This window comes from Durio zibethinus, chromosome 13 (genome assembly GCF_047325235.1).
Source record: "Durio zibethinus cultivar Kanyao isolate XHJ-2024 chromosome 13, ASM4732523v1, whole genome shotgun sequence".
Classification (NCBI taxonomy): domain Eukaryota; kingdom Viridiplantae; phylum Streptophyta; class Magnoliopsida; order Malvales; family Malvaceae; genus Durio; species Durio zibethinus.
The window spans coordinates 20,391,716-20,403,763 of record NC_143174.1 but is presented as its reverse complement, the minus strand read 5'-3'; the positions used below and the strand labels follow the sequence as shown (position 1 = coordinate 20,403,763).

At 36.5% G+C, this 12,048-nt stretch overlaps 1 protein-coding gene across 1 annotated transcript; it reads right to left on the bottom strand.

Annotated features, from left to right (window-relative positions):
• Positions 1-5,229: 5,229 nt before the first annotated feature.
• On the bottom strand, positions 5,230-10,831 carry LOC111302966 (protein EARLY FLOWERING 3-like). The gene is made up of 4 exons (XM_022898908.2): positions 10,041-10,831; positions 8,898-9,778; positions 6,741-6,792; positions 5,230-6,621 (listed from the first exon to the last, which is right to left on the bottom strand). Exons 1-4 carry the CDS (start codon positions 10,254-10,256, stop codon positions 5,599-5,601), a joined length of 2,172 nt encoding a protein of 723 aa, XP_022754643.2. The 5' UTR covers positions 10,257-10,831; the 3' UTR covers positions 5,230-5,598.
• Positions 10,832-12,048: the final 1,217 nt, after the last annotated feature.

The following is a 12,048-nucleotide window of genomic DNA, read 5'->3' as shown; positions in this document are numbered from 1 at the left end:
AATACAAATATACAAGATTACCTTCTGAACGACATTGGTGGTTCCTTTGCCCACTGAAAGAGGAACAGTTTCGCCCAAGCTGACACATGTTTCTTTCTGGCTCAACTCTCCACCTCTCACATTTCAGCTGCATACAAGATTTCAAATAGTTGTGAAAAAACAAGGATACAAGAGAAATGTTATTTTTCTTTAATTTTAAATATAAAGAAGAATAAGGAAAGATTTCAAATAAAAGAAACCGGTGATCCAATTGAGAGAACGAAATCACGAGATCAGAAACGCAACCAGTGATGCAGTAGAGCTAATGAAATCACAAAAAGAAGCTAGTGAGATAGATAGTGATCAGGTACATCATGTTCGGAAGCTATCTTTCCCCTTAAAAGGGTCATAGCATGATTGCATCTGCCTAAAATGATTTCATCACAAGGTATTGAAGAGACAACAAATTCATGTTACAATGCCTTGTAATCTTCCAAAGATGTATCTACATATGAATAAACTATAACTAGATACGTAAATAGAAAATTAGTAAGAAAAGGTTACAGTATCTCAAGAGAATTTTATTTATGAATTCTTATGAAACTTTCTAGAGTACAAGAATATATACATATAGCTAAAACATCAAATCTGGCAAATCCCATGATACCCTAGAGATAATAACAAATCACCTAAAAATCCTTTAATAATAAATGAAAACTACCAAGTAGGAATTTGATCAATGAGCCAAATCCCTTTTATTTAGGAAACAATCAAAATACTAAATGAATGACACTTAATCAAATCTGGTTAGGAATCGATTTTCCATATTTCCCCTCAAGTTGGGTGGTAGATATCAATCATACCCAACTTGGACTTCAAATTCTCGAAATTGCCACGATGAAGAGCCTTGGTGAAGATGTTGGCTGTCTAATGTTCTGTTGGAGTGTAGACCAGTTTGACTGCGCCTTTTTCAATTCAATCAATCTTTACATGTTCTGTTTGATCATGATGAACAGGGTTCTTGGCAATGTTAATAGGCGCTTTATTATCACAAAACAGTTTCATTGAATTCCCAACTGACTTCTTTAGTTCTTGTAGCATCTCTCAAGTCAAATTCCTTCACAAATCCCATTAGACATAGCCCTAAATTCAGCTTTAGCACTACTTCGGGCTACCGCTACTTGCTTCTTGCCCCTCTAGGTAACCAAGTTGCCCCATACATATGTATAACACCCTGAGTTGACCTTCAGTCTGTCACAGAACCAGCCTAAAATCTCCACATCTCTATTTAGTGTTTTTTTTGAAGTGCAACCCTTTGTCCAGATTTATTTTCAAGTATTAAAGGATCCGATATACTACCTCCATATGTGTCTTTGTAAGATCGTTCATAAACCTGCTCACCATACTTACACAGAAGCCAATGTCAGGTCTAGTGTGTGCCAAATAAATTAATTTTTCCACAAGTCTCTGGTACCTGTTTTGGTATGCAAGAGGATTTCCATCTCCGGTTCCCATCTTGACATTTGGGTCCATTAGAGTATCCGTTGGTTTACACCTGAGCATCCCTGTCTCTTTGAGAAGATCAAGTACATATTTTCGTTGTGAAACAAAAATACCATTTCTTGATCGAGCTAATTCCATGCCAAGAAAATATCGAAGTTGTCCTAAGTCCTTTATTGCAAACTCTTAAGCTAGAAGAGTCTTCAATCCAACTATTTTCTCTTCATAATCTCTTGTGAGGACAATATGTCAACATAACAATCATAATAGCAATCTTGCTATTTGGTGAATGTTTGACAAACATTGTGTGGTCAGATTGGCATTGTAAGAACCTATTTTTTTTTTAACAGCCTTAGTCAAACAATCAAACCAGGCATAAAGAGATTGTTTGAGGCCATATGAGGATTTCTGAAGCTTAAATACCTTGCCGATTTTGTCCTGGTTGTCAAACCTTGGAAGAATCTTCATGTAGACCTCTTCCACTAGATCACCACTAGATCAAGTTGGTAAAGAAACCAATCTAGGTTTGCAACAAGTGATGGTAACAAATGGACAGAATTCAGTTTTGCTAGAGGAGCAAACATCTCCTCATGATCAATCCCGTAAGATTGAGTGAACCCCTTAGCCACAAGACGAGCTTTGAATTTGTTCACACTTCCGTTTGTATTGTGTTTAATAGTAAAAATCTACTTACATCCCACTGGGCTCTTTCCTTCAAGAAGATCAGTAATTTTCCATGTGCCATTCTTTTCTGGTGCTTGCATTTCTTCCATTACGGTAGCCTTCCACTTTGGTTGTTTGAGCGCTTCTTGGATGGTATTTGGTATATGGACATTAGTTAATGATGTAACCATTGCTCAATAAGTAGAAAACAACCCTTCATAGCAAACAAAGTTACTAATGGGGTGCTGAGTATATGATCTCACACATTTTCTTATAGCAATGGGCTGATCAAGATCACTAGAAAAATCATCAGAGATAGGTTCAATAATTGTGTTACCTGTATGAATTTCAAAAGTCCCTTGATTTGGTTCAGAATCTTGGTTCTGTGTTGGAGATGTACAAGTCCCTATCTCCTTTTGAGATTTCGGTCTCTTTAAGTATACAATTATTTCTTTAGCTTTTGTCTCTTGCACGGTTTCAGGAGATTTTGGAGACTCAAGATGACTAGTTGACTCGAAAGAAGAAGAAGAATTATTTGAAATGGGAATTTGAATTGACAGACAAGTAGAGAAAGGATCAGAGGATGGCTCAATCTCCCAAAGTTGATATTCCCTAAAACTCTCCCCCTTAATATCGGCTTTGGGATAGAATAGCTGATTCTTAAAGAATGTGACATCCATAGAAGTGTAAAACTTTCTTGTAGTTGGTTGATAACATTTGTAACCTTTTTGGTTAGGTGAGTAGCCAAGAAATATATACCTGAGTGATCTGGGGTCTAGTTTACTGCGTTGTTGTTAGTGTATATGAACAAAGGTAGTACATCCGAATACTTTGACTGGTATGGAGGAAATGATTTGGACATGAGGGTTGGTTTTGAGAAGAGTTTGATAGAGGGTTTGGAATTTTAGTATTTGAGAAAGCATCCTATTAATAAGAAAGGCTATTGTCAGGATTGCCTCTCCCCATAAATGTTTCGGGACATGAAAAGCTAGCATAATAGATCTTGCAACTTCCATTAGGTGTCTGTTCTTCTGCTCGGTAACTCTGTTTTGTTAAGGAGTTTCAGTACATGAGCTTTGATGAATAATTCTTTGATCTAACAAGTAAGATCTAAGAACTGAGTGATAATATTCTCGCCCATTATCTGCGCTGAGCACCTGAATTTTTGCTTGAAATTGAGTTTGCACCATCTTGTTGAAATTTTGAAATATTGAACTAATCTCTGACTTGTCTTTCATGAGAAACAGCCTTGTAACTCTAGTCTAATCATTAATGAAGATAACAAACCATCTAGATCTTGTAATATTGTTAACCCTCGATGGTCCCCAAACATCATTATGGATCATAGAAAAATGATGAGTTGATTTGTATAGTTGACTTGGATATGAATTGCGAGTGTGTTTGAAAAAATGATAAATTTCACACTAATAAGACTCGGAACCTTTATTGAATAAATAAGGGAACAATTTTTTGAGGTACAAGAAATTTGGATGTCCTAAACAATAGTGCCATAACATGATTATATTTTCTTTACTCTAACTAGAAGATGAAACCGAATAAGCACTCTTCCATGATTCTCTCTTAGATTCTTCCTCTCTAAGAAGATAGAGTCCAGTACACATCCTAGCATTATCAATCTTATTCTTCGAATCCAAGCCCTAAAATTCACACATGTTAGAAAGAAATTTAGTAACACAATTAAGACATCTCGTAATTTTATTAATAGACAGAAGGTTACAATCTCGATTAGGGCCATGAAAAATAGAGTCAAGTGTTATGTCCTTTGAAATAATGATCGAACCTGTCCCAACTACCCAGGAAAGTGACCCATTTGCTATTCGAACTATGAGGTTTTCAGTACATGGGTTGTATTCATGGAACACCGATGCATCACTAGTCATGTGGTCTAATGGGCCTGAATCAACAATCCAAGATCTTGATTTTCCACTTTGCATAAATAGAGCACTGAGAGAATTAACTTATTGTGCAACAGACGTTGTGCTTACAACTGACCCAATGTTCTAAAGAGATTGTTGAACAATTTTCTAAAAGAGTTCCGACTGCTCTTTACTGAACGGACTTGATTCCAGGGGTGTTGGAGTTGTCTTGGTGGTGGCAAAATTTCCATAACTCTATCGATTTCAAGTAGAATGTGGCTTGTAGTTAGTAGGTTTCCTATAGATTTGCTAACAATTTCCTGTGTGTATCCTACCTTCTGATAGTGGTCACACCAAGTTTTGTTACTTTTCTTATGTCGATTTTCACCACCTTGGTGGGATTTTGGCTTTCGTGCAGCAAAGGCTGAAATTTCTATTTCTTGTAGATTGCATAATGTCCCTAGCATCACTTTCCTTCTATTCTCTTCTCGGCGGACCTCGGAGAAAACTTTTCAAATGTTGGGTAATGGCTTGATACTAAGAATTCTCTCACGAAATCATCAAGGCTCTTATTTAGACCAAGTAGAAACTTATAAACTCGGTCCTTCTCAACTATTTTCCTATATTGTTGGCTATTGTCAGGGCACTTCCATGCTATTTCTTCAAAGATATTTAATTAGAATCAATAACTAGTTAAGGAATTAAAATATTCTGTGATAGTGGAGTTTCCTCGTTGTAGGTCATGTAGAGTGCTTTTGATCTCTACTATTGTAGATGTATTGTCTATGTTGGAATAGGTTTCTTTCGTGGCATCCTAAATCTCCTTAGCAGTTTTGTAGTACATGAAATTCTCACTAATCTCATTGGTCATAGAATTGATTAACCACGACATTACCATGCTATTCTCCAACTTCTAGGTTCGATACTTCGATTCACACTCACTGGGTGAAAAAGCCATTCGCGTGAGATAATCCTTCTTACCTGTTTCACAAACAAGCCGCATCATTGATTGAAACCTTTGGATGAAGTTTTGTCCATTGAGTTTGTGACCAGTGCTAGGCAAAATAAGGGGCTTAGACACAGTTGTGCTACTAGCCATGGCGTAGATAGAAAGATGGAAAAAAAAAAAATACATACACACATACATATATATATATATATATATATATATATATAAATAGGTTTTGATGATTTAAGATGAACACTCTGATACCATGAAGAAATTCATGAGAATTTTATTTATAAATTCTTAAGAAACTTTCTAGAGTACAAGAGTATATATATAACTAAAACATCAAATCTGGCAAATTCCGTGATATCCTAGAGATAATAACAAAACACCTAAAAATCTTCTAACAATAAATGGAAATTATCAAGTAGGAATTTGATCAATGAACCAAATCCCTTTTATTTAGGAAACAACCAAAATACTAAATTAATGAAACCTAATCAAATCTGGTTAGGAATTGGTTTTCCACAATATCATTACCAAAAAGTACAGAGAAAATGACCGAGTAAAGCACGTAGCTAGATGAGTCTCAGATCATTTACCAGTAATACTTTGTTTGATATACACAAGCTAAACTCCATTTTTTTTTCTCTCTTTCTGTATAGATTGGAAAATACGAGCTGCTGATTCAGAGGCTGATAATGGATTATGAGGCACAACTTTTATCACTCTTGTCCTCTGGTTGGTATCATGAGGCTGAGAGGCTCCCTTTGGAGTGGTTGGAGCTGTATGGAAAAGTGGAAGTGCATTTTTTCCTTCAGCAGCACTACTGGCCCCATCTCCCTCCACTTTCTCAGCAGGACTGCTTGTTGTACTCCCTTGTAGCTCAGTGTCTTTAGATGCCTGAAACTTCATGACATGAGAAATACCACCATTCTCCTCGCTAGACAAATTACATGAACTTTGATGTTGCATGTTAAAGTTAACTCCAACTCCAGATAATTGGCCACTATGGGCATGGGAACCAGGTCCAGCAAATTGGTTCATTTGTTTCATAGCAGAACCCGAGACTGCTGGGTTCATGACTGGCATCCCATAAGGAGGAAAGTAAGTGTAACCAACCGGAGGAGCTCCTTGTAGAACCCCAATTCCTTGATGAGAAGGAGCAGGAACTCCGTAAGAAGAAGTCACAAAGTTGGTTGTCATTGGAGTTTGTCTGAAAGGTCCACATCCTCCGCAAATAGAACCCATGAATCCAGGTCCAGGAAAGGGCTTGTATATCAATCCTTCAGAAGGGGGCATGACAGGAACAAGCCATTGGTGCCCAGGCACCTGATGGAAACACCAAGGAGTAATTTTGTTATCACCATTAATTGGTGCAGGTGGTTGGTTTCCGAAGAAAGGCCCATAATTTGAGGGCTGACTACCATTTGTCACTGAAGAGAGGGATGTCCTACCAACCACATTTTCTGCTGAACATTCCATTTTATGACTTGGCTTCTCAGAGTCATCTTTGCACTTGGTGTGTGACTGTGGTTTTACGATAAACTCTGGTGGAAGCTTCTTTGCAGGAGAGCCTTTGGAACAGGGTTTGCCCAGATATGTCATATCCTCAAGTAAGAGATGCGGTGACCCAGCAATTTGTCTCTGAACCTGTTCCAACCCAAAGCATTAAGCATTTTGACTCTATATATACATATGTGAGTGAGTGTGTGCATGTATCCATATAGGAACCAGCAGAAACTACTAAACAAGGTCAAGAACCACCTTACCTTAATCAGTCTATGCAACTCAAACACTTGTACTGCAAATACTCTTTGTTGACTGTAGAGAGTAACAGGAGTTGATCAAGAAAAAATTGCAATTGCAGAGGTCATAATATTACAGTTTTAAACAGACACAATCGCTGGCAGGTGAAAGCAGAATATCAACTGGATACTCATCATAATAAGTGCTAGATAGCATTATTCTGAAAAGATTAATACACAGATAAGAATTGCATCAAATGTGGGCAAAGTGACTAAAGTGGTTAACAGGTAAAGAGTTGAAGTCTATGATTCCTCTCACTTGTCATCAAATTCTTGTTCTCTGTTCTGGGGAGGGGTGGTTTGTAACTATTTCACGACAGAAACTTCAGTTCCATTGAGGGGTGAAACCTTTCTTAGCTCTAAAATGGCATCACTTTCAACAACATACCTTATGAACTTCATCCCAATTAGGATAATGCTAAATCAGAATCTAACAAATAGAAGAAGAAAATATCATGCAAACAAAAATGATAGCATTACATAGAAGAAAACAACAAAATAATTAATCTGAAGGCTAGCTACAAAAGTAATTGAGAAATTCTTTGAATGTCATTTTCGAATCAAGCCAAATGCAGAACATTTAGCTTCAGTACAATAAAATCAAAGCTGAAGCCAAATGCATTTGTTGCAAAAAGAATATTTTCAATTTACAGTATGTACACAAACAAATATTTTCTAGTATATATATGTGCACAAAAATGACTAAAGTGTACAAACTTGTATAAATGTACAACAATTAGAAGCTGTACATAGGACATAACTATGAAACTAAATTGCAATTTTAAATTCTGCTTATAGATCTCAATTCCACATAAATCCTTCACCACAAAACCCAAGATACCACACTAGATAAAATATCTGTTTCCAAAATATCCATCACCAACTTTAAATTTTCAAACATTCTCCACTTCGCCTCCTCTAAGATCCACCGAACATTGGCTCCAGGGATAATCCTCTGCTGCTTACACTCCCGCTCCAAGCCCTTGAGTGCCATGGAAGCAAAAATACTCAAGAAAACAGCATCAACCTGAGACAGGAATAAATCCCAAATGCAGATGAGCAGACAGTAAATAATAGGAGTTTTGCTGTCTTGGATGTTGCCTTGCACAAATTAGGATAGCCCTCTCCCTGCTGGAAGATGATCCACAATTAATACGTTATCGAGAGCCTCTGAACACAAAATGCCACTTAGGGAGGAATCCCAGAACTCCAGATTATAAATTCTCCCCTCCATCAAACCTGTCTTCACTAGTCTCCACAAGATAGCATTTATTCTATATTCCTACTACTAGTAACCCAAATTGCATTCAGCAGACTTAAGGCAACATTAACTTGTGATAACAACTAGAAATAGTGATCCTAGTCATTGTCCAATTGTAGTATCAGCCGAGAGGAAATATCTAAAAAGCATAATGTGTTTACAGTTATCACCTATTGTGATTGATTGTTTTGATTCAAAAAAAAAAAAGGAAAAAACAATAAATAAGGGGGAAGCAGCACTCTAAACTTCCATAATGACAGAAAAACAGTGCTTTTATTTCTACTAAACAACAACCATGCACCTAAAACTTACAGCTCCATATGGTAACAAGAGAAAATATACTAAAAAGCAAATAGAACAACCTCATAACATATTAATCACATTTAAACTACAAGTACTAGATAATTCAATCATATTTTCATGAATAGATAGCATGGAACATTTCATATTTTGATGTATTTGGATATATCAATCTATAAAATTGTTTCAAGGTCCTGGGAGCTCTGAATCCTAAAGTGACCAATCTCAAGAGTTCTACCTGCATTATGTCAAATACCAGGACAAGAATTTGACCGTTAAACCAGGCAATGCATGCCAAAACAGCACTTTGAATCATCTAATATAGACAAGATTTCTTGTTACACCCCTCTAAGGTACCTAGAAAGTTTCTCGTATAAGTGCATGCTTAACCTTTGCCATTCTCTCATTCTCAAAAGCACAAACCTTGCACTGTTTTGTCATTATATATACAAGTAGATAATATGAATAAGTATTACAAGATAAAATACAAGGTATCCTCAGATAAAAAACCTAAAAGGCAAAATAAATCCAAGACATCATACCAAACAACAAAGACTTACTTGACAATCGCTCTTCTTGCCTTCCAGAAATGCTTCTGACCTATTATTCCCACCATATCATCAGGAGAGATATCTAACCCCGATATAGAATCTACCACTAAGGTCTCTGAGACATCATCACTTTTATCTCCATTTGCCAATGGTAGTGCCCTACAAGTCCTGTCTTCACGGCATTCACTGCCATTATTAGTTTCACCAGGAACACTGTGATTCCCCTCTGAATAAGACATGCTTCTCTGCCGGGGAAGAATTTCCCCACCAATATCTATCATAAAGTCAGCACCATCAATGCATCCGTTATCAGCCAATTGTCTGCCAGCTCTCAACTCTTGTAGTGAATAAACATCATTTACATGAGATCTGCTAGGTCTAGATGCAGGGTGCTGTCCACAATCCTGATCAGGAGACACATTGGCTTCTTTAACACGTCCATCAATATTTTCTCTATTTGCTAACTCTGCAGCAGTTTGTACTGAACACTTCCTACTTGAGCACACTTTTGAGCTCTCTTCACTCGGGTCTTTAACCTCTTTTCTTAAATTGACAACAGAAGAGCTACACTGATTTGGATCCATATCACAAACATTGTGGAGCTTTATTTGATGGCCAGGATAAATTGGGCTCAAGGAAGTGAGTTTTTCCCCATCAAAGCCATTCTTAGTTTTATTATGTTCTTGACCTGTCTCTGAGTTAACAAATACAGGAACCATGAAATCATCTTCATCTCTGAGTCTGACCTTCCTTCTCCGTTCAAGGCGTGACACAGGACCATTTGCACTTGCTCCTCCAAGCTGGCGAGTATGAAACTTCTCAGCCAGAGTAGTGGATGTGGAAGGAGATACATGGGACGGGAAAAGCATATTTCTTTCAAGGCTACTCCCCTGCAAGCATCAATCAGTTATAGAAATCAGAGATAGTACAAACCACCATGCCTATAAAATTACAATAATGCATGCTCCATTTCGAAAAAATTTAGTGAGTAAAAGTTGATTTCATGAGGAAATAAAACCAGATGACAGTTAACCCCTCATCAAACCCCCAACAGATGTACATAAAAATTACAGTAACATATATAAAGGAGATAATCCATTATGAACCAATGAGAATAACAAAGAGACAGATAAATCGCACAAAAAGAAATACCTGGCTTGAGGAACGAGGAGGAACCAAACTGCTTGTATTACTTGGGTTAAGAGGCAAGACTCCAGGGTTAAACCTCTGTGAAGGAATACTGAGATGCTCATAAAGGGCCATCTTATTCCTTGGAGGAGCTCTTGGCCCTCCTTTCTCTGTATCATTAACATGAAGTCTAGGGAACATAGGCCCCATAATCTTCTCATCATCTTTACCTCTCTTCATTGTTTTGTTTTCTCACTCAAATAATAATAATAATAACAACTACAACACAATGACCAACACTCACTTCTACATACAATTCACCCAGAGATCTTAGGAATCACACCACTAAAATTACAACCCACCACTAAAAACTCGAAGTTTAACAAACCCATAAAGCAACAATGGTTTGTTTTGACTGAAGTAAAAAAAGAAAGGCTTCAACACCTAAACCGACTCTTAACAACTCAAATCGACCAACACTCAGATGACAAAATGAATCCTTTTGACTCAAAATTAAACAGATTTTACAATAACTCAGAGACTATCCAGTTTGGAAAATGGTAATTTGTAAATGAAACTGAGAAAAAAGGGGAAAAGGAAAAAAAAAAGAACAGTGAATTGTATGGAAATAGAGACAAAATGTGAAGGAAATTGAAGGACAATTTGACACTTTGCATAGGTAAAAACTAAAAGGAGGATTGCAAGATAGACAAGAGAGAAGATATTCGGGAAGGGTGAAAAAGGAGAGGCAAAGTGGAAGGGTAGGTTTATTTGGGATTCCTAAGAAGAAGAAGAAGAAGAAGAAGAGAAGGAACAAGGAACAGAAAATCATGGTTGGTCTGAGAAAAAGGGTAAAGCTCTTGGATTGTGGGGCCATTTGGATAGAACCAGAAGCTCCTCCTCTTTATTTTAATATTTTACTCTTTGCCCGCAACCTTTTTTATAATACTCTTTGCCTTTGTTGGACCAACCATTTTTACCCATTTTAAGTTTTTAACTATTGCGTACTTTTTTTTTTTTTTTTTTGGTTTTTCAAAAATGCCTTTTGGATTTTGCTTGAAGGCATGTTATTGAGATTTAGAACTATTATTTCCTGGCTCCGATTTTTAATTCAATAAGTTATGTGGTATAAGCCAATCTTGTACAAGGTTATTATTAGGCATAAGATGTCATAAGCTATTCTTATATAGAGTTATAATTAAGTAAAAATACTAAAAGAGAAGATAGATTTAATTAAGTAAAAATACTAAAAGAGAAGATAGATTTATGGGTTAGAAAAAAATAGTTTTATTTCAAACTCATAATAGTTTTTAGTAGCAAAGTTTTAAAAACTCTTAAGCTTTTTAGAGGGAGTGAGCAGTCGATAGATTATTAGGCTACTTCATTGGTTAAGGTACATGTTAAAGTACCTATTTATGGTTACCTCTTTAACCCCGACAATGGTGGAAAACTCGATATTCTTTTTATAGTCTTTATAATAATATTGATATTAATAAAACATTTTTTCTCGTGGAGGCACCAGAAGTCGATTTAGTGTGCACCCATTGTGCCCCAATATTTCATTGTGCATCATTGAGATTAACTTATGACTGGTTGCTTGTTGCTTGTTTAGATTATAAATTATTTTGGTTGATTTATACAGAAAGTGTCCATCCAAATGCCATATGGTTTATTACTTCATTAAGAGAAAGTTTAGCCCATAACATGTGATATCAGAGCACGGTTGAGAAGTGCTTTAATTAAAGCAAAAATGGTTACAATGAATAGTAGATCAGACGATCACCAAAGGATTACGGAGCTTAAGGTTACAGTGGTTGTCTTGAAAGCTCATATGGTAATTTAATATCGATTAAAAGAGATCTAGATAGGCCAACGAAAGTTGTCTAATACTTTAAATGGTGTGTTGATGAGTTAAGAAACGTTTTAAGCATTCTGTAAAGAGAGTTTGAAGAGTTCAAGGCCTAAGTGAGCATTCTACAATTGGTTGTGGCTAGGTCTGGTTCTAGTCTATAGAAAAGGGCAAGATGGTCAA